General features: G+C 45.0%; 1 protein-coding gene across 1 annotated transcript; it reads left to right on the top strand.

Moving 5' to 3' along the window:
• The first annotated feature begins 12,911 nt into the window (after positions 1-12,911).
• On the top strand, positions 12,912-24,709 carry LOC133343892 (cilia- and flagella-associated protein 53-like). Its single transcript, XM_061553866.1, has 8 exons — positions 12,912-13,143; positions 15,363-15,592; positions 17,705-17,878; positions 18,446-18,749; positions 19,871-20,089; positions 22,617-22,833; positions 23,288-23,390; positions 23,607-24,709. Exons 1-8 carry the CDS (start codon positions 13,075-13,077, stop codon positions 23,848-23,850), a joined length of 1,560 nt encoding a protein of 519 aa, XP_061409850.1. The 5' UTR covers positions 12,912-13,074; the 3' UTR covers positions 23,851-24,709.
• The last annotated feature ends 2,889 nt before the right edge of the window (positions 24,710-27,598 follow it).

Here is a 27,598-nt window from a genome sequence, read left to right as displayed (position 1 = left end):
CACCCTTCCCTCCCTCCCCCACTTCGCGTGGTGACGTCACGTGCGGGGCAGGGCTACCCTCACAGAACCTCACGGATATGTGACGTCAGAGTAAACGCGTCAAAGGGCAAAAAAAGGGGCGATGACGTAACCCCGGAGGAAGAAGATGCTGACGTCATTCCACGATATGGGCGTCGTTTCAAATGACGCGTGTTTGTGGTTAATAGGTGACGTCATCCACTCGCTGACCCCGCCCCCTTTCCACTGAGTGGTTGGTCGAGCGGGTCCAGAAGGGACTTCTGTGGCCAGTTGCGTAACATTCCTTAGCGAATAATAACCCCGCAGAAGATTCCGATCACAAGCAGATTCATTCATTCATTTAGATGTTTTTTTTTCTCCCTCTTTGACTTATTCTGTTTCGCGTGGGAAACCTTTGGGACATTTTTTCTGGCTCGGCCCCCAAAGTTTAAGCCGACCCTAAGCTTCCGTGTAGAATTCCACATTAGGAGGAGGCCCAAGCAACTGCAGGCCACTGTCCTTCGTTATTCATTCAAGGCAGGGCCGAGTTAAGGTTGTGGGGGGGGGGGCCCACAGTAATTTTTTAATGTTAATTTCCTCACCTTTATTGCTGTACCCATTAATAAAAGTCAGTGACTTTCTGCGCAAATATATGAGCATTTTGGTGGTGGGTATTTCCCGTTTACTGCCCTCAATCCAGAGGACTTGAAAAAGTGGTACAAATCTTATCGACCTCGGTGGGAGAGATGATGGGTTGATGCAATTCCCAACAACAACAGCCACCTAGCCGGATAAACGTTGGTTGATAAATATATCCTGTTTAACCACCACCCATGGCTACATGCCAATAACCCTGTACAGTAGTTATTTACCTTGGTTATTTTAGTTCTAGTATTTAAATGTGATGTACCAATAGCTAAATCAAATATAAAATGAACAAAAAAGTGTTTAATCCCACCACAACTGGTGGAAATACACCAAATCACCTACAAGATTTACCATAGTGCTGCCGGATTGAGATCCAACCATTATAAAGCATAATAGAGGTTTTTTTGGGGGGGTTAGATTGCGTAAAAATATAAATGTATCGTTAAACCCGCCACCAAACGACAGCCAACTAGTAAGGGTTGTCATGTCAACAGAACATACCAATTCGTCACTAGTACAGCCATATTTGGCTGTCGCCTGATGAAGCTAGTTGTAATTACTGGCGAAACGTCGTACTCAGATTGTAAATGTTGTGGCTTGACTCTCCCAACACACCGGTGTGCTGTACTAATGACGAATTGACGTGTTCTATTTACGTGACAACCCTTACTAGTTGGCTGTGTCGGGTGGTGGCGGGTTTAACGACACATTTACGCGATCTAACCCAAAAAAACCCTATTATGGATGATATTGGTCGTGAAAGCCTACGTGTTAAACATTATAAGGCAGTTCATAAACTAAACTAAAAACGGTTCTCTTTTACCAGGTAAGGCCAACTAAGCGACACAGCTCTTTTTCAGAAGCGACCTGGTCCACAAATGAACGCTCAACGAAGTGGCTTATCATGTGGAAACGTATGTTGATTTATTTTTGGACGTACACTCAAAATCCGAGGCCATGCATTTATTAATCTGGCCCTCAGGACCTGTGCTAGCGGGTAATGGTTTGGGCGCATGCAGCACCACATGTCCCTTTGGCCCACCGAAGCTCACTTCTCCTTCGTGACTTAAGGTGCCACTGTGGCGAGATGTTAACTACCTCGCTTGGTATACAGGAGGGCGTGGAGTTCGATCCCGACCCTGACGCCTGTATATTTGGAATTTGCGTGATCGCGTGGATTTTTCTCCGGATCCTCTGGTTTTTACCTTCACATTTTAAATCAACATACACTTGGAGTATTTAGCTGCTGCAAATTTCCACATGATAAGCCACTTCAAGTTCAAGTTCATTTATTAGGTATAGCCCTGTGAGCCATTCGGCTCTTGAATCGGGTGCAACCGCAACAAACAAAAAAGAAAAACATGAACAAGAAAACATCTTAAAGTGACTATGTGCAAACAGAAAATCCGAGAAAAGACAGCAAAATATTGCAGAAAAAGCACCGTACACCAACGCTGTGTGCAAAAATCCCAGTGGGATGCAAGTCAAACAACAACAACCACAAGACAACTTAGATTAAGACCATCAGTCTTACTCCGTACTACAACAAACAAACATGGCCAAACCAAAAAACTTTTCGAAAATCACCTAAATAAAGCCATAAAAGCAACGAAACAGTGATCATAGGAACTGTGACCGAATTTTCACAATAAACGACGTAAACAACATGTACTACCAAACTCTGCAGCCATAGCTGTCTGCATGAGTCACTCCACAACAGCAAGCGCATCAGTCGGAGTATCAACATTTTTCAATGCACCTGTAAGATTAGCACACTAAATCAAAACACAGATCATACTTTGCAGCGATCATCCGGAGCGAAACATTGTATTTTAGGCCACTGAATAGCAGTGGCAGCTAGGGGTGTACAACTTCTCTCGAGCAGTTTTGAGTGAAGATCTCATAGGTTGAGCTATCAGTTGTGATAGCCAAGTCGCTTCTGAAAAAAGATCTACAATAGCTCAGCGGGCTTTACCTGGTAAAATAAAAACACGTTTTTTGTTTATCGCTGTTATGGTGGCCCCCACACAACATCCGCGGGGAGCAAGAGACACGCCTGTCTCCCTGCAGAGTATTTGGCCAGTTATGTCTAGGGGGAGGTTTTATTTTTTCCAGCTGGAATTCTGTCAAGTCATTCTGTCTCGGTGGCTTTTTTTGAGAACAGTAGTTATTTCAGATGGCATGAGCGGTGGTCTGCCCATAATCATACGAGATGGGTTTCTGTTTTGCAATAACGCTTTCCGACTAACGTTGCAAGCACCTCGTAAAGATGATCAAATATGAGTACAGCTTTTGTATGAAGTTAAAATAGTGTCCCAGCCATTGCTCTTGGGTTTTTTTATTTTCTTTGTTTTGGGTAGCCTGTCTGACTTATCCCGAATTGCAGCTTATTTTGCTTTTACCGTCTTATGATTTTACCAGACATTCTATATATTTCCAGTTAGATAAATTGTTCACTTAATTTAAGTCCTGAGAATGGATATCCTGATATTGCATCATATTTAGTATGAATGACGATTCAACTCCTGGAATATTGCATCAATTATGTTCGTTATTAATGAGAATGAAATGTTGAAACATCGCATTGCTGTAATCGTGTGGTCTAAACTAGCTGTTGACTTGTTCAAATTGTTGGCCCGGCTAGCTTGATAATAATCTGTTTCATTCATTTGCGTTGCTGTCCGTTAAAGCACGAGCTCTCTTATTTTCAGACATTCCATTGCGAATGGACCACAGCAAAATGGACGATGGCAGTACTACGCTTGTGGTCGGGGCAGCTGTGTCCAGCAATGTCTTTGCTTATGTGCCAACTCGTGACAGACGGCCAATACCTAAATAAGACGTACGACCGCGGAGGGCAAATGAGGTTAACAATTTTGCGTCCTAAAACACATCTTCACGAGACGCAAAGAACGACACGAGGGAGCACTTGCGTATTGGAGCCGATGCGTGAATGGGTGAGAAATCCATCAACATTTGCGGAAGGCAAAACCACCCGCGGTTCCACCACTCGGCTCTAATGTGACGTTGTAGTCCGAGTGCAAGAGCACCGCCAACCTGCAGCTACAGAGGCGCATGCGACTCTCTTTGGACTGCGTTCGTGACGTTATTCACGTGCATTGAGATATTGAGAGTTTTTTTGTTGATCAAAATCGAAAAAAAATTGGCCCTTGTTATTTTGCCTGCCGACCCCTGTCCAAGAGAAATTCGTCGTCGAGATGTTAACTACCTCGCCTGGTATGCAGGAACGCGTGGGTTCAATCCCGACCATGACGCCTGCTGTATGCGTGGATTTTTCTCCGGGTCCTCCGGTTTTTCCCTCCACATTTAGAATCATTTTTCCACGCAATAAGCCACTTCGTTGAGTTATCATGTGTGAAAGCCAGGTCGCATATGAAAAATAGTTAGATAGCTCAGTAGGCCTTACCTGGTAAAATCAAAAATGGTTTAGTTTTAAAATAGTTTAGTACCACACCTCAGTTAACCAAGCTTGGACTCCAGAGAGAGAGAGGGGGCAAACCCTCCAGTTTTTGTAGCAGAGTCTTTTTTTCTGTGGTGACAAAGGGAGAGTGCTGGTGGGATTCCCGCGACTAGTCTTTCTGCTGCACAACCTCTGCCGTCGATAGAGTAGAATGAGTTCATAAACAAACCATTTCGATGACTCGCATCATTAGCTTTGAGCTAACTAAACCGAGTCTTTCAATGATCAACTGGACCGTTCTAAAATACACCCCAAGCTTTAAAGTCAACTGGCCATTGGTCTCCTATTTATATTGGTTGGTCAGGTTCCTTTCATGATTGTATTATTTTCAGCAGTGATGATTCATGTTTAGTTTATTTTTGGCATTAAACTGGATGAGACCCTTGGTTTCTTGTGTTCCGTGTGTTGTGTAATTTGATTCTGAGTCTGTCTACTGCCGCAACGTGAAGATGGGAAGGTGACGGGGTCTTTCGTGCCACACTCCCAATAATAATAATACGAAATCATAAAAACAGCTTATATTGTTGATGGTTATCAACACCTATCAACACTACAATGCGCTGTATAAACACACTTCTGTAATTGGCATGGCCCTGTGCTCCAGACCGGCTCCTGGATTTTCATTTGAGATAGCTTTAGAGGTGTTTTTTTTTCTATCCTCGGTTTCCAAGTGTGTTAGGATTTGCAGAATAGAGATGTGGATCGTAGCTGGCCACTGGGAATCTCTGTAAACACGGGTCCATATTTCGTGAGGCCACGGTGTTAACTGGGTTTCACTGAACCGGGGAAGAACGGGCAGACCTCACACATTCCCACGTTGTAAGTGTTCATAGAGTAATGACAGTTCGGCTGCTGGACCTCTACCCAATCCGTTTGCTGTTACTTATTGCGTTCCCGATACGGGTGTTTTTAGTCCTTGGGCCAGACCAGATATCGGTACCACCCAAGGTGGCAAAACTTCAATGGTACCATTTTATTTGTTACACCAAGAGAAGTAAAATAAGACACAATAACCTTTCCAAATGAGCAGCTCTTTAATTTTTCTCGCAGGAAACCTGTTTTTGCACTTATCGCAATCACGCCTATTTGCACGGACGTTACCAATCAAACATTCCAACACCTCTGCTGTTTATTAAGACCATAAACAATTTACTAAATGGATGTTTGTCCCCAAGGCATGTATTTCATACATATTCTTGCATATATTCACGCTTGTTCTTCAATTTCAGTGACTTAGTTAAGTCTGGAATAGATTGGCGCCATCTGTTTTCCTTCTGTTTCTAGCAGCTTGTTTGCTCATGATCATTTTATGCTGGCAGGTGAGGTTCGGTCGAATTTGCTTCACCTCGCATTCACCTCCTCTCCTTAAGGGCTTTTTTTTCTGCGCCTCTGAAGCGTTCTGTTCGGCTGTTGCCTATTGTATTTATGTCGGACTTCTTTCGCACCGTACATAGCCAACCTGTGCTAATCGGTGGTGCGGGGGGAGGACAACACACTACGGATCACTCTGACCTTGTTAGTCGTATTCTTGGTTCTTTCGGTAAAGTCACGGAGAAGGGAAATTAATATAAACATTAAACAATAAAAATTCTCACGACGTTTCGACTGCGACACAATCCACAACAAACTAGCTGGGCAACTGGCTTCTTGGAACTTCCCGTGTACCAAATAAACATCGATTGATAAAGCAAAGTGGCAGAGTATTGCAGCCATTGTGCTGTAAGAGCAAACAAGTGGTAACGTTTGGGCGTTCAAGGAGAGGGATAATGTGATTGCTCGACAATATAGTGTAATAGCATGTTCATAAAGTCCGCAATGTGAATGTGGTTAGGGGCCGTCCATAAATGACGTCACGCACCGGGGGGGTGGGTCAGACATTTGTGACGATGTGTGACGAGGGGGGGGGGAGAAATGTGACGTCACGTCAAAATGCACAACTTTAAATAAATATAGACAACACGTTCTACTTAATTAAATTGACTTTTTAACAAATGTTTTCTCCTACAACATCAGAGTGCAGCGGCACATTAAATACGCACTACAATGACAATAGTTTAAAGCGATTTGAAGCATGTTTTATTTGCGGGGGGGGCAGAGCTTTGTGACGTCACATTTGAGGGGGGGGGGGGTCTGACTTTTTGTGACGCCGTGTGGCGAGGGGGGGAGGTCAAAAATCGTCCAAAATCGCGTGGCGTCATTTATGGACGGCCCCTAAGCATGTTGATGCACTTTGCGTCACCGTACATTGAAGGAGAAAAAAGGCCACGCCGACATACATTGTCGTTTTTAGTGTTCCACTCCGAGAGATTGAGGAAATAATGTCGACAACTGTGAAATAGCCCAGTTAACAATGTGAGGTCGGGGTCTTGCCCAGCACGCGGTGGTTCTCATGTGCTGAGAGCTCAGGCCTTCTCAAGATGTGGCCATAGAGGCAGTGTTCTTCAGGAACTATTGTTGTCTTTTTACGTAATTCACAACGCTGAGTGCTTTTTGTACACGTTTCTGTGTGGTGTTTGAAACTCGTGGTTTTCCAGCCTGCGCTGATGTTTCTGTTATGGTTTTTTTCTCATAATTTACATATATTATACTGGTAGGAACCGCCAGGTTACCCAGCCCACAGGGGATTATTGTGTCCGTCCGTCCGTCGTGCAGGGAGGGGCTGGGTGGGGAGGGAGGGCCTGGGTGGGGCTGGGTGGGAGGGGTGGGGCTGGGTGGGGAGGGGAGGGGCTGGTCACCCCGTGGTGCCCTTATAAAACTCAACGTTGAACCTACTCACGCCGGCTTGTGCCCGCCCTCACAGTCGGGCTTATTTGTGGAATACACCACGCCGCCATTGACCCTGGCCATTGACCGAGCAACCCAACGTTCCTACCAGCTCCCTCCGCAGGAATGTGTTCATTGACACTGTTGACTTCCTGCCCACGTCAGAGCCGCATTGCAGACACATTTAGGCTCATTGCTGCTTTTGTTGAGTGGTTTTTGGCTACCTGCAGCTATGTTTTGACCTCCATTCTACTATCCTTGGGGCACTTCAAAAAACAATATGAGTGAATGCATTTCTGCCGCGTTGTTCTGGCGGTGAATGAATGACAATGCTGTGTGTGTGCGTGGTAACTCATTTAGTAGGCGCTGTGCTATTAAAAGACAGTACTGTACTGTAATAGGCAATTGAGACGAATGTTGTGCGATTTTCCAAACCCAGTTCCAAGCTGTTTTGAATCCCAGCGCTGTGGACAATTGGGATTGCGCCAGCCTGCTCCGTCTGTGTGTGTGAGCGCCTAGGATGGTCATGGGGCTCGCTCTCGTTTTCTGGTTGTGCTGAGGATCCCCGAGGCGATGCCACCCAGTTGGAACCGCTTCTGAGCCCTGAGTATGGAGTGGCTGTGCCGGATTAAGCTATTGCGGAGCCTGTAGCATATGTTATAAAGGGGCCCTAAATATATTTTTAAAAAACATTAATATTAAAACACAAATTTTCAACTTGCTTTGTAGAGTAATTATATTTTTTCATTTGCTATACAGTCAGATAATACGACAAATCGAAAACTATACACACCCAGTCGTTGGTAAAAGTCGAAGGCAGTGTAGTACTATAGTAATAGAGCAAGTGCAGAATCACTGAACCGGAATTTATAGCTTGGAAGCATTTAGCGCGGGGCCCTTGAAAGAGCGGGGCCCGTAGAATATGTAGCTACTTTTGCTACAAGGATAATCCGGCTCTTTGGAGTGGTGACTCTGTGTGTTGTTGGGTCATACACACACTTTGTTTTTTGGTTAAACAGGGTGATTCATATTCAATTTCCTCCAGTCCGTTTGTCGGAGACCTTGGGATTTTCCACTTGGTTTATGGTGCTGTTAAAACGCCACTTCCTGTGCATTTAGGTTTCAAGTAATTTAGTTTTTGTAGGCTTTTGTTAAATCCCCGTGTGTTCTTTTTAGTAATCTGAATATTGCAAAGTTTTATTTTATCTGTGAATAAAATAAACAAATATCACTCCACCTATGTTGCTTCCATTATGAGCTGCTTTAAGAACCAATAAAAGCTGACGATAGATTCTACCTATTCATCAATATTTTACATAGGTAACAAAAAGTGTTTTTGTACCCTAATTTACAAGTCTCTTGTACAGTATTTGTATATTTTTTTATATGGGGGGTTTCGTCTGCACTCCACCCCGGATAATACCGCATGATCAATGTTTATCCTGAAACAAGACGTTCTTCTGGAGCTTTGTCGCCCCCTATTGGTGTGAAAGTATTCGGGTAATGCATTGGCATTGGTTGCATCAGCAACATTAAACACGCAAAGCACCCCCCGAACAACATTCGTCCATTAATACTGTGGCCTTAAAAATAAATATTAAAATAGGCGACGTTTCGGGAAATGGTCCTCTTTCATAGCACAAAAATAGACAGGCCAGAGTGGATAATAAGAGTTGGAAACTGTACTCTACACGATGGGGCCTGATCATTAAAAAAAAATTCTGATGACCAGTTTCTATTGGAATATGAATAGCTACCTAAAAGCTATTGAGTAACAGATCAAATCCTTCTATAATAATAAAAGCATTACTACTACACGCTTAAACGCATTTACATAAAAAGTTCAATTAATTGCTGGTGGCACAATGCCTTGTGGTTAAGGTGTGTTCTGGTGAGCACAAGGCACCATGCACACCCAGCAATGCATTCCTGATGGCAATCACCATTCATTGAAAGGAATAAAACAGCCCTTTACACCCTGAGGCGGAGAGACATCTGAGCAATGGAACGTGAGATGCACAAATATGAAATTAAAATGAATAAAATGAAATCTCGACGGGATTAGGTTGCTATACTCGTTTTTTTCGGTAAAGTCACATATGTAGAAATAAAACGAAATTAAATTAAAATAAATCACGACGTTTCGAACGCAACACAAGCGATCATCGTCAGGTGGAAATGGGGTAAAACACACAGCGAGGGAACACATAGCAGTACATCACGCACATAGCACACAGAGAACGGTAAACTGCACGGAGGCATATACAGCAAGAAGATGGGAGACGAGAACTCAACAAGCCTTAGAAACATCACGTGATGCAAAACCAGTCGGCCAACAACACAGTTAGACACTAACCTGGTTGACCACGTATTTCAAAAGACTGCTAAATTTCATGTTCATCTTCTGGGCTGAACATACCAACGTGGAACAGAGTGAACAGATACGATTTACAAGGTAGCAGAGATACATACACAGAGAAGAACATACAGGGAAAGATGTTTTGGGCAGCACAGAGGGACAACCAGAGTAACACCACATCAAGAGACATACACACATGGAGAGGCACACAGAAAAACGCCTGGGGGGATAACGTACAGGGAATTTATATAGGCTGTAGAGGTCGGTTTGTACCGAAATATTTCGTGCCAATGCGATGGAAGCAAACAGCAAAACAAAACTCAACACATTTGTCGATAACACTGCCTTGAAAATAAACGTCATACAATCGGCAAAAGTTTCTGGCAGAGGCCCTTATTAGGCTCACAGGACATATGTGTGTGCTTGGCATAATTTTTCACCGAACCGCAGATTCACCGCATGCCAACAGTACCGCCCAATGCTACGCAGTAACTAATATTGTGATTCAATTACGTATTGACAATCATGGAGGCAAAATCATAATATAGGAAACTATATAGACTACCCCCAAATGTAATGAAATTAGATTTATGTTGCCTGGGGGGCTGGGTAGCTGGTGTTGTTCCAGTAAACGTGCAAAGATCAAACCAACGTGGCATGTGGTTGGAACAGTTGGCCCAAAGTGGGCCCAAAGTTGAATCAAAGTTCCATATTTGAGGGGGCATATATAGATACTGTAGCCCTAAGGTTATGTTTAGGGAGCGTGTTTCACGTTCCGGTATTTACATGTACTGTGCAGCATTGTGTCAATCCACAGCTGGATGAGGGGACAGCCCACCCATCCCACGTGGGTCGTGGGGGTGATTTGACCACCACCAAGAGTTGTACATCTATGTCTCACCAGCAGCTAGAACCAACACCACCGACAACTTGACGTACAACTCTTCTACTTATACTGTAGTTGTTGTAAACGACAAAATGACCAGCCGTTCAGTTCTCTTGAGTTGGTGGTCTCAATAAGGCTGAGCTGTTTTTGTGCATGCTGGGCTTGCTCCGCGTGTGTGTTGCTCAATGGACATGTGGATCTCACATTCCCTCGCGAGCTGCTGAATCGTAGAATATATGAGTATCGACACAAATAATCATTTGCGTCGTTATGGAGAAGAAAATCAACGAAAAATCAGACAATATATCTCCTTAAAATATCTGTCTCCCTCCACCAGATAAAAGTAATTTACATGGTAAGAGTATCAGTCCTACACCCCTCGTGTAGGCAGCGCATGGTTTCAGGATCATTGGTTCAACGTAGGAAAAAACTCGGGCTCGGTTTCGATATGCAGTGATACATCAGCAGAGCCAGACTCGCATGAGTCCAATGCTGGTGAACTGCCCAGATGTCATAAAAAAAAATGCAACCACATGGGCAAATAATTTTATGAGTGTTTATTTTAAGATTTACGATTGTGCATCACTGCCAACGCAAGATCATCAAATAACTTCCCAGATGTTCCAAAAAGGCAAGGGCCTAGCTCTAAATTAGACGTGGGTTTCTCGTCGATGACGAATCAGAATAATCTGAATATTTACAGTAGGGGCCGGTCAGAATGTTATAACAACAATGCAAAACACGATATGAGCGCAAAGTAAATAATTCACTAAAAATATATACACAAATAAAACTATGCAATGTTTTATCTTACCATGTAAGGTCCACTGAGCTATAAAACTATTTTGAGAAGCGACCTGGCCACAAATGATAGCTCAACAAAAGTGGCTTATCATGTGCAAATTTATCGCACGAAAATAATCTAAATAATCTAGACGGGGGAAAAAATCCACGCGACCACGGGGAGAGAGACACCGCAAACTCCACATATAGAGCAGGCGTCAGGGTTGGGATCGAACCCACGACCTCGATTCTTATTCTTCATCAACATCACCACCACCATCATCACTAAACAACTATTTGAAACATGTGCCCTAGGCAACAGCCATCGTAGTGTCAGATGCCTGACGGCTATTACAAACATTCGGCTATTAAACAACGAAAACGAGAGCGAGAAGGATGAGGTTGTGGCCAGTGGCGGCTCGTGACATTTCCACTAGGTGGAGCTGTTGTGAGTGACCTCTGAAAATATGGTGTTCTCATTAAAACCTCGTCATGTTATTGGCCTTATCGTGAAAATAATATAACTATCTTATCTGCCAACGGTAGGCATTTATAAACAATACGAAACGCAACGACAAAGCACTCAAATGCTGTCCCCATGACCCTCAAGTCCACACTACACAACCCCTTTGACACTGCCAAAAGCCTAGAGCGTGTAGGGCTGTGACCTGCTGTATTTGCACGGTGCCACCCAGCCTTGTGACTCCGTCTCATTACAGCCCCCTGAATGGGTCTCAAACGGCGTGGCTACAATGTTAGAAGTTGCTCATCGCAATGACTAAAAGGGGATATCTCTCATTAATTCTAGACTTGAAGCTTTCGTGACTGCAATGAATCATATTCTTAGGTGTTTTCGGTAAAGTCACGTAGGTAAAACATCAAAATTAATAAAAATAATAAAAATAAAATAAAGATCTTTATTTTATTTTATTATTTTTATTAATTTTGATGTTTTACCTACGTGACTTTACCGAAAACACCTAAGAAGAATGGGATATCTCTCACTCGGACGCCTTCACAGCCGCCCCGAGACCTCCCCGAGGCACAGATCAGTCTGCGGTGTTGCAACGGTTTCTAATACGAACAACTTAAAATGTTATCTTCATTGAGAAATTCACGTTGATATAATAATTCTATTGTAAAAAAATTAACACGACAAAATTATCGAAAAAAAAGTTGCATTTATTTCATCTTGATTTGAAGCTTTCGTGACTGCAGGAATCGATACTCTTTGGTTTAATTCGTCTTCAGGTGAGAGAGAGACGTGTTGCGATCGAAACGTCGTGATCTATAAATTTTCTATCTACGTGACTTTAGGGGCTGTCCATAAATGACGTCACGCACCTAGGGGGGGGGGGGGTCAGACATTTGTGACGATGTGTGACGAGGGGGGGAGGGGTTGAGAAATGTGACGTCACATCAAAATGCGCAACTTTAAATACATATAGACAACACGTTCTACTTAATTGAATAGACTCTTTAAGAAATGTTTTCTCCTACAACATCAGAGTGCATCGCCACATTAAATACGCACTACAATGACAATAGTTTAAAGCGATTTGAAGCATTTTTTATTTTGGGGGGGGGGGCAGAGCTTTGTGACGTCATATTTGAGGTGGGGTCTGCCGTGTGACAAGGGGGGGGGTAAAAATCGTTCACAATCGCGTGACGTCATTTATGGACGGCCCCTTACCTAAATAAAATACTAAAATACTAAAAAAAAAACATTCTAAAATCCAAGAATTGTGAGAATTGTATTTTATTATGTTTTATTTTATTATTTTATTATTTCCCTTCTACGTGACTTTACCGAAAGAACCATGAAGATGAATCCCTGCAGTCACGAAAGCTTTAAATCGAAAATTAAAAAAAAATAAAATACTTTATCAATCTCCAGCCACGTCCCCCAACGACGCCCCCTAGTGGACGAACCGCGCACACGTGCGGCGTTGTTGACGCTGCGGTTGCCATGGAGATTGTGTCGCCGTCGCATAGCAACGCCGGGGTGGCGGGGCACGTGTAGAAGACGCCGCTCGTGAGACGCGGCCGGTGATGGAGGCCTGCACCTCGGCTCGCTCAGCTGATCCCGAGTGACTCGTTATCAATCACACATACGCGTATTGTGCGAGGCGACCTGCGAGACGGCGAAAGGCGACGATGATGTCTCTCGAGAGGACGCGGCGCCGACGGGAGGTGACCGGACCCGGCGTGCACACGGTCGCCCTGGTGAGTAGCCGCCGCCGGCTGCAGTCAACAACCACGCCATGTGTAACGTGTTGGTTGTGTACCGCCTGGCGACCCCTTACCAGTGCCCTTACCTTATCACAGAGGACAAATTGAGACATTGTTAGTCACAACCGTGGCCCTGATACATCTCAAAGTTTGTCCTGCAAAGTCCCATTCGCAAGGGAGAAACACAAAAAAATAGACAAAATATTTTTTTTCGTACTCAATTCTCCTGTGCCAGAATACGGAGTTAAACCGTGTGGGTTGACAGCTTTGGTAGTGCAGTGCAGCCATCACGGCCACCAACACCAGTGGCCATCATCTGTACCAGTCCTGGGCCTCCCCTAGGTCGACTCAGCCTCGAATGAGTAACCTGGTGCGATGTGTAAACGTCGCCACTCGGGAGACGAAGGCGGCCGGGCGTGGTGCTGGCCACCCCCTCGTGTGCCGTGTCGACCTTCATAGGTGCTCAATAACAGCACTCACTCCGACAGCTCTAGGGGAAACTTTTGTCTTCATTATTATCTGTACAGCCCTTTTGTCAATCCACTGCTGGATGAGCCCCCCCCCCCGACCACTACTGCTACCACGCGCAGATCGTGTGGATTGTTTGAACAGACTTCACCGAGTTGGTGAGGTTATACTGGTAGGAACCCACTGGTTCCACCAGCCCACAGGGGATTATTGTGTCCGTCCGTCCGTCGTGTAGGGAGGGGCTGAGTGGGGAGGGAGGGGCTGGGTGGGGAGGGAGGGGCTGGGTGGGGGTGGGAGGGGTGAGGCTAGGTGGGGAGGGGCTGGTCACCCCGTGGTGCCCTTATAAAACTCAACGTTTCACCTACTCACGCCGGCTTGTGCCCGCCCTCACAGTCGGACATATTTGCGGAATACACCACGCCGCCGTTGACCCTGGCCATTGACCGAGCAACCCAACGTTCCTACCAGCTCCCTCCGCAGGAATGTGTTATTTTACTGTCCTCTACTGCCCACAATGTAGCCCCGCAGCAGCCTGTAACAGCCTGCGGAGCATGGTTCAGCATTGATGCAAGCAAGCTCGACACTGCTGATGAGATACTGAATGTCGAAACCAGCCCAGAGTTTGCTGGCACTGAATAAATAAAACCTTAGCACCGCGCAGTGGTAACAAATACACGACTAACACTGCCTTATAGCTGATCTTGGCTAACATTAGGGCTGTCTTATTTAAAAAAAACTGAAAAAAGGAAGTTTTGTTTTCACAAGAGTTTCAGTGATATTTACTCAATAAATAAATGGATACGTTTCGAGTTTTATTTATTTTTTATGTCAAAGTGGTTTCCTGCTCAAACACGTCTCACGTGTGCAGCCGTGACATTTGTGTTCTTTGTTTAGCATAGTCAGGTTTCCCTGGCATAAAAGGGCTTTTGTCTCAATTGTCCATCACCTGTTCCGAAATAAAGTTCATGCATTATGTATGGCAGTGTAGATGTTGTGGTAGGTGGCGACATCATTACGAGGAATCATCTGGGAGAGGGGCTTTGCTCCAGCATTGTGTAACTTCTTAAGGTTAATACAAAAGGCACAATGAGTATTCAACAGGTCATTGGCAAGCACAAGGGGATAGTGGGAGTCTGGGTATTCATGGCGTTACCAAAAGAAAATGAGTTTCCAGTTGACCGATGACATCCATCACAAACACCGGGAGAGGAATAGCTTCTGCACTGCTCAATGTTTTATCTGCTATGTCAGCTCATACGTCAACATGATTAACAAGGCAGTCTTCTTGGACCATATGCCGTGGTGGCTGTTAAAAGTGGGTTTGCAGAAGTCTGCAACAGCTGTGTAATCATAGTTGGGTTCACGGTCAGGCAGACAGAGGTGGCTCGAGAAAACTTACCAGGGGGGGGGGACTGGAGGGGGGGGGCGGCGGGGTCACGAAATGTCATTATATAATTTAATAAATTACTTCCCAGAGCTGCTCGAAATTGTGGTCTGCGGTTTGACACATTGCTAGATGATAGGAGTTTGACGAATGGTCAAGAATAGTGAGTAAATGTCAGCCAAATCAGGGTTCGCACCTGAGAGTACAACCACCACGGAGCTTACGAGGGATGACGATGACGTCGAGACGCCTTCATCCAGGAGCGGATAGACCACGGTTGATGCCCTGCTTCACATCAGCACCATCCCTCTACTCACCGCTGTTACTTGTCGCTGTGCCTGTGGACCTCGATTGTTCTCAGCGAGAGCGCGGTTCCAGGGTCATGCCGGCGCTCAGCGCACAGGCAAGCGGGCGCTGGCGGCAGCAGGCGCGGGAAGACGCGCTGGCGCTCGTGCAGGCCGACAAGCTCGCGCGCGTCAAGGGCGAGTGGGAGCAGCGGAGCGAGCAGCGGGCCACGCGCTCCGCAGTGGACCGCCACCTCTACACCGCCATGCAGGGCCTCAGTCTGTCTCTGCAGGACCGCCGAGAAAGGTTGGGATTTTACCGAGTGTGAAATACGTTTCTGTGGGGGAGAAACATTTGGCGCCGTGGTGATGGTCACTCCCTCACCTGGTATGCAGGAGGTCGTGGGTTCGATCCCGACCCTAACGCCTTCTGTTTAGTTGGAGTTGGCATGTCTCTCTCCCCTTGGTCGCGTGGATTTTTCTCCGGGTTTGACGGTTTTTCCCTCCACGTTTAGAATCAACGTGCATTTAGAGTATTTGGCTGTGATACATTTCCACGTGATAAGCCACTTTGTTGAGCTTTCATTTGTGGCCAGGTCACTTCTGAAAAAGTTCTATACAGCTCAGTGGACATTACTTGGTAAAACATTTTTTTATAGTTTAGTTTTATTTCCAGAGGGAATAATTGTGCGAGTGGCACATGTAATGTCACGTGACTGATTAGTCCAGCGGTTCTCAGCCCATGGGAACGCGTCCCCTAAAGAGCCTTTCAGGGGGGCACAGGCTGCAGCATGGACACAGTGCAGGAACGTTTTTTAATGTGCGTAGGGTACGTCGCCGCCACGTTGGTGACAAAACAAACAACTAGACGACGTTAAACGAGTGTTGACTATAGGAGTGGGCATGTGATCTCTCTCTCTCTCTCTGTTGTGGCCTTAGCAACATTAGTTGGGTTTTTGGGGCTGGGGACGGGGGGCAGAGACCAGTGGTCTTGATTGGGGGGGGGGGGGGGGCTGATACTAATAGGGTCAAGAACCACTGGATGAATCAATTGTTTGTTCCTGACTGATTTCATCAACCATTCTCCATATTCTTAGGGGGGTGGTAGAGAATGTTGTATATTTAAGTACGAATGTGAGCTATAAAGTAACAATATCTATGCATGCATGGGATTTTAGAAAAGGTTAAAGGATATATTGCATGAGCAGGGATATTTTATTTATCAGCTATATAAATCACCTTGTAAGAATTGAGAGGTCAAGATTTACTCTAATTTATGTTATCATATAGGTCAGAGTAATGTGTTGTGGCTTGCATACTACGCTGCGAATTCGGTGACCCAAATTCGATTCCCGCTCATGGCCGTTTATCTGAACCGGTCCTGGACATCTCTGAGGTCGACTCAGCCTCAAACCGTACCTGGTGTGATGTGTAAACATCGCCACTCGGGAGACAAAGGCGGCCGGGCATGGTGCTGATGACCCACTCCCTCATACACCGTATCGGCCTTATATGTACGCTCACAGCACTTGCTCAAAAACGTCCGTTCAGGATATGCAGGCGATCTTTGTCTTGCCAGAGAGCAGGGCTTTAGCAAAGAAACTCGAAAATAGGTTTCTGCCTCTTGAGTAGAGATGAGTGGAAACGATGCTCAACATTTCACGGCAGGATTGCGGTAAGTGTGACTTGGGCGTCTTTCAGCCGATCGCACTCCAGCACCTGCCGTGCCGGCTCTGAAACTGAATACCAAAGTGAATTGGCAACAACACCAAACTGAAGAAGTGCTTTACGCGGGTAATTGTGATTTTCTTTGCTCATAAACACACGAGTGTGTGTGTGTGTACAGTAGAACATCTTGCAGCCAGACTAACCAGCGGGGTGGGGTATTTTTGTTGGTGATGGGAAGATCTGGCGTACTGCACACGAATAAATGATTAAACGGTAATTGTTTTTTTTCAAGATGTTTCAATAATCACAATCAAATATCATTGTCTACATTGAAAAATGCCATGTTTTTTTTTATCTAAAAAGCCAGAACTGTAGTAGTTTCTGATATATTGCTCAGACTTAATTACTTTTCATTCATGACATTTCTCAACTTTATAATAATATATTGATGACTTCTGATAAATGCACACATTAGACATTGGTTTATAGTTATTTAAACTGTTCACTGTCCACTCTCTAAACTGTCCACTCTTTATGAAGAAAGCATCCATAAGCCTATCTCGAATCACTGAAGTATTTTTTTAATGCCATATAGGAACTGCAATGAACTCAACACCAATGTAATGCCATCAGATCTGGCAAATGTAGTGACATCAGGTCGGGCAGAATGTACGTGGTTTTCTGGAAGACTAAGGCGTTTTCAGCTGTCTACATGCCCAGAGATGCGTGCCACGTGTGTGCTCCACCGCAGGCTGACCAAGCTGCTGGAAGAGGAGGAAAGCGGCTATCTGGAGGAGTTGCAGCGCACGCAGGAGACCACGCTGGAGCGGCAGGCTCGCATGCGCGAGCGTGCCAAGGCCCTGAGGGAGCAGCGCGAGTGTGAGCGGCAGCAGCTGGTCACGCAAAAACTGGATCAGCAGTTTCGGTTGGTGCCGTCTCCCTCGAACATCCGGACGGCTTTGGTAGCGCGCGTATGGCCGGAGAAGGCGGAGGCGGTTTCGATCTTGTCCGGTGTCGGAGGATAGTGCGTGAATTAGAGATGTGTGGAGTGAAGAGATGTGTTGGAGAGAGAGATAGAGAGACCATGCCCATCACTGGATGATTTAGAATTATTTTCTATATAACGTTTGCCTCGTGGTGTCACCACCATACCTGCCAGGGTACACCACCACAATAGGACCGATGATTTTGTGGGTCTTATAGGGCCATATCATTCACAGTATTGAATGATAACCACTGTTTTATTCGTTGGTATGACGTATTCCGCAAGTGATTACCCAAAACCTTTTTTTTGTTTAGTTTGTTGTCCTTCTCCCGCACCGATTAGCGTGGTTGGCTATGTATGGTACGAAAGAAGTTCAGCATACATACATACAATAGCTGCCATACATTACACACATTTTTCCACGAGTCGGGCTGCTGTGGCCCAACTCAGACAAAACCATCGGGTAAACGTGGCCACCGCTGTGCATGCGTGCGTGCGCGCTCGCAGAGAGCAGAGCGAGGAGCTTCGCACCGTCCTGTCACGCTGGCACCAGGACCAGGTGTGCACCGAGCGGCACGTGCAGCTGGCGGAGCGTGACGCCGCGCGGCAGCGGGAGCACCAGGAGGAGAGGCTCTTCGCCGAGCTCTGGGAGCGCGACCGCTTGGCCAAGACGGAGCGCGAGGAGAGGCAGGCGCTGGAGCGTGCCGAGAGCAACCGCGAGAGCTTGCAGGCGCTGCAGCAACAACGGGCAGCTGTGCAGGAGCAGAGAGAGCAAGCGAAACGACTCAAACAGGAGGAGGCTGAGCTCATGGTGGGCCATGTTAAATAATTATCAACCTGCTAGAGTATAGGCCACTTTCTAACTGTTATACTAATTTAGTGGTAATGATTGGAAGATCTGTTTTAACACCATACATTCATTGATGGGACCATTTTTGCCAGAATCATCTTAACACCTGTATTATTGCCAGAAAGGGTGAAATAATGTTTTATCAACATACATTCAATTTAATACAAGGATTTCCTGGTGGCATCCGTCCATCGTAAGGGCGTATTCTGAAACCAGTGACTATGACCGTTATCCTAGGTAAAAAACTGTGACCTAGTATATTTACCATACTAATCTTATTGGGTTTCAGAAATGAATACCATTTATTCCAATTCCTCTGGTTTTTCAGTTGAGAGTTGGGAATACATTTTTTGCAATTAAGAAAAATCCATGCAACATAATAAACGCCTGAGTGTTATTAAGCACTCTAGCTTAGAAAATATATTGGCCCTGTCCATAGAACAGGCTGGAACTAGCTTGTATCTAACATACTGAATATATAAATGATTACTAACTGACCACTGTGTGGTGTAAATTTGAGTGATGTTTTAGAAGAGCTGTGAAATAAAAATTTGACACACATGCATCTTATATTTGGATCTTGGGCCACTGTCAATTGCAGGGTAAAACTCACTTAATATTATTATTTGTAACCGAAACCTGTGAAAATTTGTATCTGGATTTTATTTTTTAATAATGCTACATAATTTTTTTCTAGTACTAGAAAATAATTTCGATAACTACCTTATTTCCGAAACTTGTTGAAGTGTGCAATGCTTAAGCTTATAGCGCTCACTGGCCACTCCCGCTCGCTTCGGTGAAATAATGTTCTTGCGTCGATCGTTGCATGGTCCTAATTAGGGCATTGTTCTCATTTGTATCCCAGCTCTACCCTCATATGCTGTCTTATCTTATCGCATGTCTTGCAAAGATATGCATTTCAGATGGTTCACGCTTGGTTATGAATAAAAGAACCGAGAGAAAGGAGAAAAAGCAACATGATGTAAAAATGGGACATCAGTGCCATGATTAACATTCTTTTCTCCAAATAGCATTGCATGTGATGCCAAATTTTTTACCGTTTGGCGTGAATTCTTTGTCAGAGGGAGCAGCGGGAGCTTTGCAAGGTGGAGGAGGAGCGCGCCCAGCAGGACAAGCAACGGCAGCGACAGCAGACGCGAGCCATGCTGGACTCGTCTGTGCGGTTCAAGTTGCAGCGGCTGGCACGCGAGCGGCAGGAGGAGATGGATTTGGACATGAGGCTCCTAGAGCAGATGGTGCAGACGTCGAGCAACGAGAGCCAGGACCAGCAGCAACGCAAGGTTGGTCCATCCACTCGCCTACCACATGGGTGACCTTACTGTATAGGGTGCCACAATGGCGAGATGTTAACTATCTCACATGGTATGCAGGAGGTCGTGGGTTTAATCCCAACCCTGACGCTTGTATATTTGGAGTTTGTATGATATACCCGTGGTTGCATGAATTTTTCTCCGGGTACTCAGGTTTTTCCCTCCACATTTATAAATGTGTTTAGAGTATCTGGCTGCTATACATTTCCACGTGATAAGCCACTTCGTTGAGCTATCATTTATGGCCAGATCGCTTTTTAAAAGGGCTATATAGTTCAATGGGTCTTATCTGGTAAAACTAAAAAAATCTGTTTATTTGACAGGGCCATTTCCAGTGGAGCCAGTTTACACAGTCAACAGTTCAATTCCTGCAGTTGCTAAGTAATTTTTTTTTGTGGAAATTGCCAAATTATGGTATCTGCTGTAGACTTTACTCTAATTTATATATTTGTTTTTAATGGTCAATGTGCCCCAGTTGTATGCCGATTGTGTTATCAGCGTCATGTAATAATGTCAAATCTCTCGCAGAGCCGTGCAACTTGGTAGGACTTTCCTGAAAGAGAGTCTTGAGAAGAAGACTCAGTGAGGTTTTTCCTGGATAAGCAAGCGTAATCATAATGACCCCTCATGGGACCTCCCTGGCCAGTATAAAAATATAATAATAGGTTTTACCCTTTCTGGCAATAAAACAGGTGTTAAGATGTTAAAACATCACACTGAAGCCTTTTGCAAGGAATCATGTCTGCATTAAGCACATATACTTGTGGTGAACATGCAAAAAAATGCTCTGACAGTATATGCATTGTCTTTGAAACTAAATGGTCCACACCAGAGACAACTTTCTTTAGAGCCTCGTCTCAAACAGTGTTAGACCAGAGGACGCCAAAAGGCGCACAACACAAAGACCATGCCACTACCAGGACATTGAGAGCTCGGGCTGAGCAGCTACATCATGGGACCTCCCTGGCCAGTATGGAAATATAAGAATAGGTTTTACAACTTGGGTTTTAATATCTTAACACAACTGTTTTATTGCCAGAAAGGGTAAAACCTATTATTATGAAAGCTTCTTGTTAGAGAATGGGCCCTTCATGCTCGAGCTGCCTCCAACATCCCTTGAAGTGACCTCTAGTTCACAGACTAGGGGGCGGTCAAACTGATATTTAAATTCTCAGGATTGGAATTTCGCCAAATTATATGCAGATTTGTTTTTTATTTGATGGATTTTGTGCGTAGCCATTGGTAACTGGGTTGAGACCATCAATTCGTTGCGTGGTTTAATCACAGGCAGCTGCCTGGATTGGAATCCAGGACCTCAACGGTACCAGCTCGGCACTCTGTCACCTAAGCCACCCAGCCACCTTCTTGTACACTTTAATAAGAAATATAAAGTCCTTCACCAGAGTAGACTATTGCCTAACATTGTCCAAGCACAATTTGAGTTACAGACTCTCATTAGCCCCTCGGTTAAATAATCCAAAAATAATAATTTAATGTTTACCTTTCATATATGAAGTAATTTTTCTGGGGTGTGAAGCTTTGTTCTTCCATAAGCCATTCAATTTATAAACTGCACCCAAGTAACTTCGTAATTATTTTTGTCAAACGGATGGTGTGTGTAGTCATGATGATACAGTAATATGAAATATCCCCAGTGGTGTCACGTGTTGGCAGGTACCTTGAAGTGTTTCCCATAGCATCTCATTAATTAGGCATTTAACTCTAATAAAGTGCAACTGATTTTCTCCAGTCGGGGTAGTCATACTTTCTGCCTATGTCAGCAACATACCAAAATATTCATATAGCCGTGAGCCACAGGACATACACACACGGCTTGACACATGCATTCACGTGGCCGGTTTACTCATGCTGTTTGGCTGTGGTATTTTTCATTTAGAAATCTGTGGGAGCACCCATGTCTGGCTCCCGCTTCCCTAACTCATATGCGACTCATGGGCTACTGTTTTGCAACCCCTTATCTGCGGTGATGATATCGAGCAGTTGACGCATGATGAGCAGGCCACATCAGTGGGTGAATTGAGCCGATGTAGAGTGGATATGGAAACAATTAACTTTTTTTTACCCCTATTGTTATTTTACCAAGTAAGGCCCACTGAGCTATATAGCTGTTTTTCAGAAGTGAACTGGCCACAAATGATAGCTCAATAAAGTATCTTATGACGTGAAAATGTATAGCAGCCAAATAGTCAAAACGCATGTTCTAAAGGTGGAGGGGAAAACTGAAGGACCCAGAGAAAAATCCACGTGACCAGAGATAGAGAGACATCCAAACTCCAAATATACAGGCGTCAGGGATAGAATCGAACCCATGCCCTCCTGCATACCAGGCGAGGGAGTTAACATCTCGCCACCGTGGCAGTGAGTGGACAGGATGTGTGCAGCTAAGTGTGTTATGCTTGGCTGCTCGTGATAACAGCGCTGCAATGCAGCCACCGCACAGCCTGCTGATGCCAGGTTTCAATGACCATTTTCGCAGATGGAGCTGCGCAAGGAGCAGCAGCTGTACCGTCAGCACTTGGCCCAGCAAGCAGAGGAGGAGCGGCAGTGCGCACGCGAGATGGAGCGCCTGATGGGGGCCGAGTTGGAACGCATGTGGCGCCGGCGCGAGGAGCAGTGGCGCCTGGAGAAGGAGGCGCGCAACCGCCTCTTCAAGGACGTCATGGACGCACGGAAGCAGCAGATCCAGGAGAAGCGTGCGTGCTGACGTTACAGGCCCAAAGCATGAGTCTACGCAGCCTCGAATAATGACGATCTGATGTGGTGTGTCAATATAACAGCACGAGGGAGACAAAGGCAGTCGATTGCACCTGAATGCTGGCCCAACCATCCCCTCGTGTTCAATACCTGTTAGTAATCTAATTGCACTATCCCTGCCGCTCTGTCATGTTAAATGGGGAATATAATGTTTGTTTGGTGCGTGTGTGTTTGTGCGTGTGAGGTAAATGGTAGCGGTAGTGTCGCGGTTAGCGAGCTGCGCTACGAACTCGGCAGCCCGCGTTCAATTCCCGCTCACGGCCAACACCAGTGACAATTATCTGAGCCGGTCCTGGGCCTCCCCTAGGTCGACTCAGCCTCAAATTAGCACTTGCCCTGACAGTCTTAAGGCTATACGGGTCTATCTTTGTCTTTGTGCATGTGTGTTGGCAGTGGACTGCAATTCGCATAAGCAGCAGGAGCTGATCCAAGATCAAAAGCTGATGGAAGAAGCTGCGAAAGAAAGCAAACGGATTGAGGAAGAGCAGCAAGCCAGGTGGGTAGAGAGCATGACTCCCATTACAGGTGGTGGGGGGGGGGTTCTGTGAAATAGAGATGCATTTATCGACTATAATAGGTTAAAAGATAATTTATTGCTTTGATTATTGTAATATAGTTACCACACACGTCCGCATTCTATTTACAGAAACTTGAGTCATTTCCGCACAAGATGCTCAAAACATTATTGCACATCATCGTAACTATTTTTCAGGGTGAAGAGCGCGAACTGGGAGCATCAGGCGGCACTGCGGTCTCAGATAGAGCACCAGCAGAGAGTGCACGCAGCCGAGCGCCAGGCGGCACAGCAGGAGCACGAGCAGACGTTGCTGGCCCAGGCCGCCTACCAGGAGAAGCTGCACTACATCCTTTCCCGGCCAGAGTCGGGGAGCAAGCTTGTGCACCCTCTGCGCAGGGTGCAGTCACCGTTCACGCCTCACGGAGGAGGCTCGGCATAGAGCCGGAGCGAATATACTTACAGCTCGGTGCCTAACCACGCACACATTCAGTGAGACGTGGCGAGGTGCCCGGGTGGGTCAAGAGGTCAGAGCGCTGAGTTGGTACCGTTGACATTCTGGGTTCAAATCTGCGATGAGGCCCGGGTTTGTGATTGTTAGTGATTTAATGGTCTCAGATTATTCAGCAATGACCGCACACACAAAAGAAACCCATCAGATTACATTTTTGCACTGAGCTTAATTTGGATAAATTCCAGCTCGGAAAATGGCCTTTTTTTTGTCATGTGACAAACAATACTCTGTGTGGCAGGGTGGGTGAGAAAGTGCTGCCCCTTAGTCTGTGGACCAGGGGTCACTTGAAGGGAGTTTTGAGGTAGGTCTGTGATATCCGCTTCCGTGGGCCATTCACTGCACTGCTCTGAGAGCGATCCGAATGGATGTATGTTGAACTTCTTTCACACCGTACATAGACAAACTGTGCTGATCCTCTCATGCCTTGATATCCATAGCACAATTTGGGTAAAATTGGGGGGGTAAATGAAAAAAATTGTGGGACATCGTGTACCTGGTGAAGAGTCATGGTTCTAGTTTGAGGAGGGAATAGACTGCCTTGGGTTCTTACAGTCTCAAGATCACATTTCTTTGCAGGTGGTTTAGGTTAAATAAAATCCGTCAATGGCTTCATCAGATCTTCCTATACCAGAAGGAAATACATTATCGCGAATTCACAGTACAGTGTGTAAATTTATTAGGAGCAACCCATTGCACTCATGAAAAATTTCCAACTTTCGCTCGATGGTTTATGTACTGCTTTGTCAATTTTGAAATAAATACTTCTGGTAGTTTTTCTCACACCCAACTCACAAAGCAATGCCTCTTTTATCGAAAGGTTTGTTCATGAAGGCATCCAGATATATAAACATAACTTCAACCGAGAAGATGGATACAAATTGAGCAATCATTGGAAGGATGTTATTAACCAGGTAAAACCCTAACTGCTTTGTTGTGGTTGTCGTCTATCGTATCTGCCGGGTACCACTACTACTACTCTATTTTGTTCCGAGTAAACTTCCCCCCAGCATCCCCCCAGCTCTCTCGGCGTCCCACTCCCAGCCCCGCCCACTTCCTCGCGTCCCTCTCGGGCGTCCACGCAGCGCTCCCCTACCCCCACCCCTCCCCCTTGCTCCTCCCCCCTTCTCTGCTTGTATAACCTCTTAGCACGGCAACGCTCTCCCACTTAAGCAAAAAAATTCTTGCTGTGGTTTTACCACCTGATGATGATTGCTTGTGTTGCAATCGAAACATCGTGATTTAAATTTCGATTTAAAGCTTTCGTGACTGCAGGGATTCATCTTCTTGGTTCTTTCGGTAAAGTCACGTAGATGGGAAGTAATAAAATAATAAAAATAAAACATAATAAAATAAAATAATTCTCACGACGTTTCGGCTACAACGCAAGCAGCCGTCTTCAGGTGAAGAATGAGACACTGCCAAGCTTGCGTTGGAGCTGAAACGTCGTGAGAATTATTTTATTTTATTATGTTTTATTTTTATTATTTTATTACTTCCCTTCTACGTGACTTTACCGAAAGAACCAAGAAGAAGAAAAAAGTCGTGATTTAATTTAATTTATTTTCTACCTACGTGACTTGACCGAAGGAACCAAGGAGTATGGATCCCTACAGTCACGAAAACTTCAAATCTAGATTGAGTTCTGATGGTTAACCACCACCACTGGCAAAAAATCTCCAAAATCAGAAAAATGTTGACAGTGAACCTTCCAAAAGGAAAGAATTAAATGTATATGTGCTCTTTTTGTTGCTATTCTTAGTAAGATAAATTACACTGTAGTAACCAGATAAATAGGGAAATGTAAAGTGACTAGAATCTTTACGTACCGTAATGATATGGACACCATACAAAATACAGATGATTTCTGCTTCTAAAAATAAGAAAAGTTCTAATAAAACGAGAATAACGTCACCTCGGCTAACCGCGAGGAACCCGTGGAACATCTCAACCAAAAGCGCAACTAGCATCAGTATAAAGTAGCAGCGCCATCAGTCGCATGCATGGGGGCGAGGTGGGGGGGCGCACCATAGGAAACTTAAAACAAACTTTCAATAAATATCACTGTGTAACACAATTTTTGTTCCTGGGTAGTAAGTGTTATTTCGTAATTGCTTATGCCTAAAAAGTAGAGAAAATGCCTATTATTCCCCACAAACTTTGCTTTTGTGACCAGGACAGTGATATTTTGAAATTCACCTATTTTCAATGAGAAAACGGGCGAATTTGTGTCTTTTCGTTCACATAAAGTCAGAAAAAAAACATTATTCAAAATTAACATGTATTTATTCTAAAGTAATACAAAAATGACGACAAAATATTTAGAAGTGAGCAGTTTTTCGAGATTTACGATTATACTGTAAATCACTTTCACGAATCAGTCCCCAAATGTAGTCTCCCATCATGTTCTCGTTATACTACGAAATAACATGTATTGTAGTGCATATGATAAGCATTGAAACAAACAGCATTGGAAGTTTTTTTATTTCCTTATGCTCCAAATTATAAGATGTTGCGGAAAGTCTCACTCCAAACTTGTGCACGGTGTCAATAAAGTTATACAGCTGTGGTCACGCGCACAAAGATCACCCGTATAGCCTGCAACAGACTGTTGGGGCAAGTGCTGTTAGCGAGCACCTATTGGGTGGGTGGCCAGCACCACGCTCGGCCGCCTTTGTCTCCCTAGTGGCAATGTTTACACACCGTACCAGGTAATTATTTTTTAGGCTGAGTCGACCTAGAGGAGGCCCAGGACCCGCTCAAATAATCGTCACTGGTGTTGGCTGTGAGTGGGAATCGAGCTTGGGATGCCAGGTTTGTAGCACAGCGCGCTAACCGCTGCACCGCCGCTCCACACACGCACACACACACATGCAGGGGAAAAGTGCGGCTAAATATAATCAATTAATTACGGAGGGAAACAAGAACAGCCACATAATACGGTTGTTACCACAGTACTTTGTGGGTATAACAGAAGCCTTGAAGGTGCATAAGGCCACAGACACATGCCATATTATACACGCACGCATATGTAACCTTAACGTACATACTCTCTAACATATCTGTAATATTGACCAACACATGTCGCGATATTAGTGATAAGTATCGCTAGCATCGTAACTGCGTTGCTTGAAGCGTTTCATATTTGGGGCATTTCCACAAATTAAGCCAACGCACGGTTAACATTTCAAAATCATCTTCAATACGTACATATAGGCGGGTCATTATGAAGGTATTTGTGTGGTATGTGACAAAGTATGGTTTATTTATGGAGTAAGTCAACGTTGTGATACGCGAAACCGACGCACCATCACCACCGTCCCAGCGTGGATGGGGGCGGGGGAATAAGTCAGTTCGCCCGAGAACATTCCACAACGCGGTATTTGAACGAGCATTCCTCTCATCTAAAAAGATGCTCATTAGGGTCCGTCCATAAATGACGTCACGCACCTAGGGGGGGTGTTAGACATTTGTGACGATGTGTGACGATAGGGGGGGTGGGTTTGAGAAATGTGACGTCACATCAAAATGCGCAACTTTAAATAAATATAGACACGTTCTACTTAATTAAATAGACTTTTCAATAAATGTTCTCTCCTACAACATCAGAGTGCAGCGGCACATTAAATACTCACTCCAATGACAATAGGTTAAAGCGATTTGAAGCATGTTTTATTTT

Source organism: Lethenteron reissneri, chromosome 18 (assembly GCF_015708825.2).
Source record: "Lethenteron reissneri isolate LAM-NWPU_2019-01 chromosome 18, ASM1570882v1, whole genome shotgun sequence".
Classification (NCBI taxonomy): Eukaryota; Metazoa; Chordata; class Hyperoartia; order Petromyzontiformes; family Petromyzontidae; genus Lethenteron; species Lethenteron reissneri.
The sequence above is the reverse complement of the archived record's forward strand: the minus strand, read 5'-3'. Positions and strand labels throughout refer to the sequence as shown.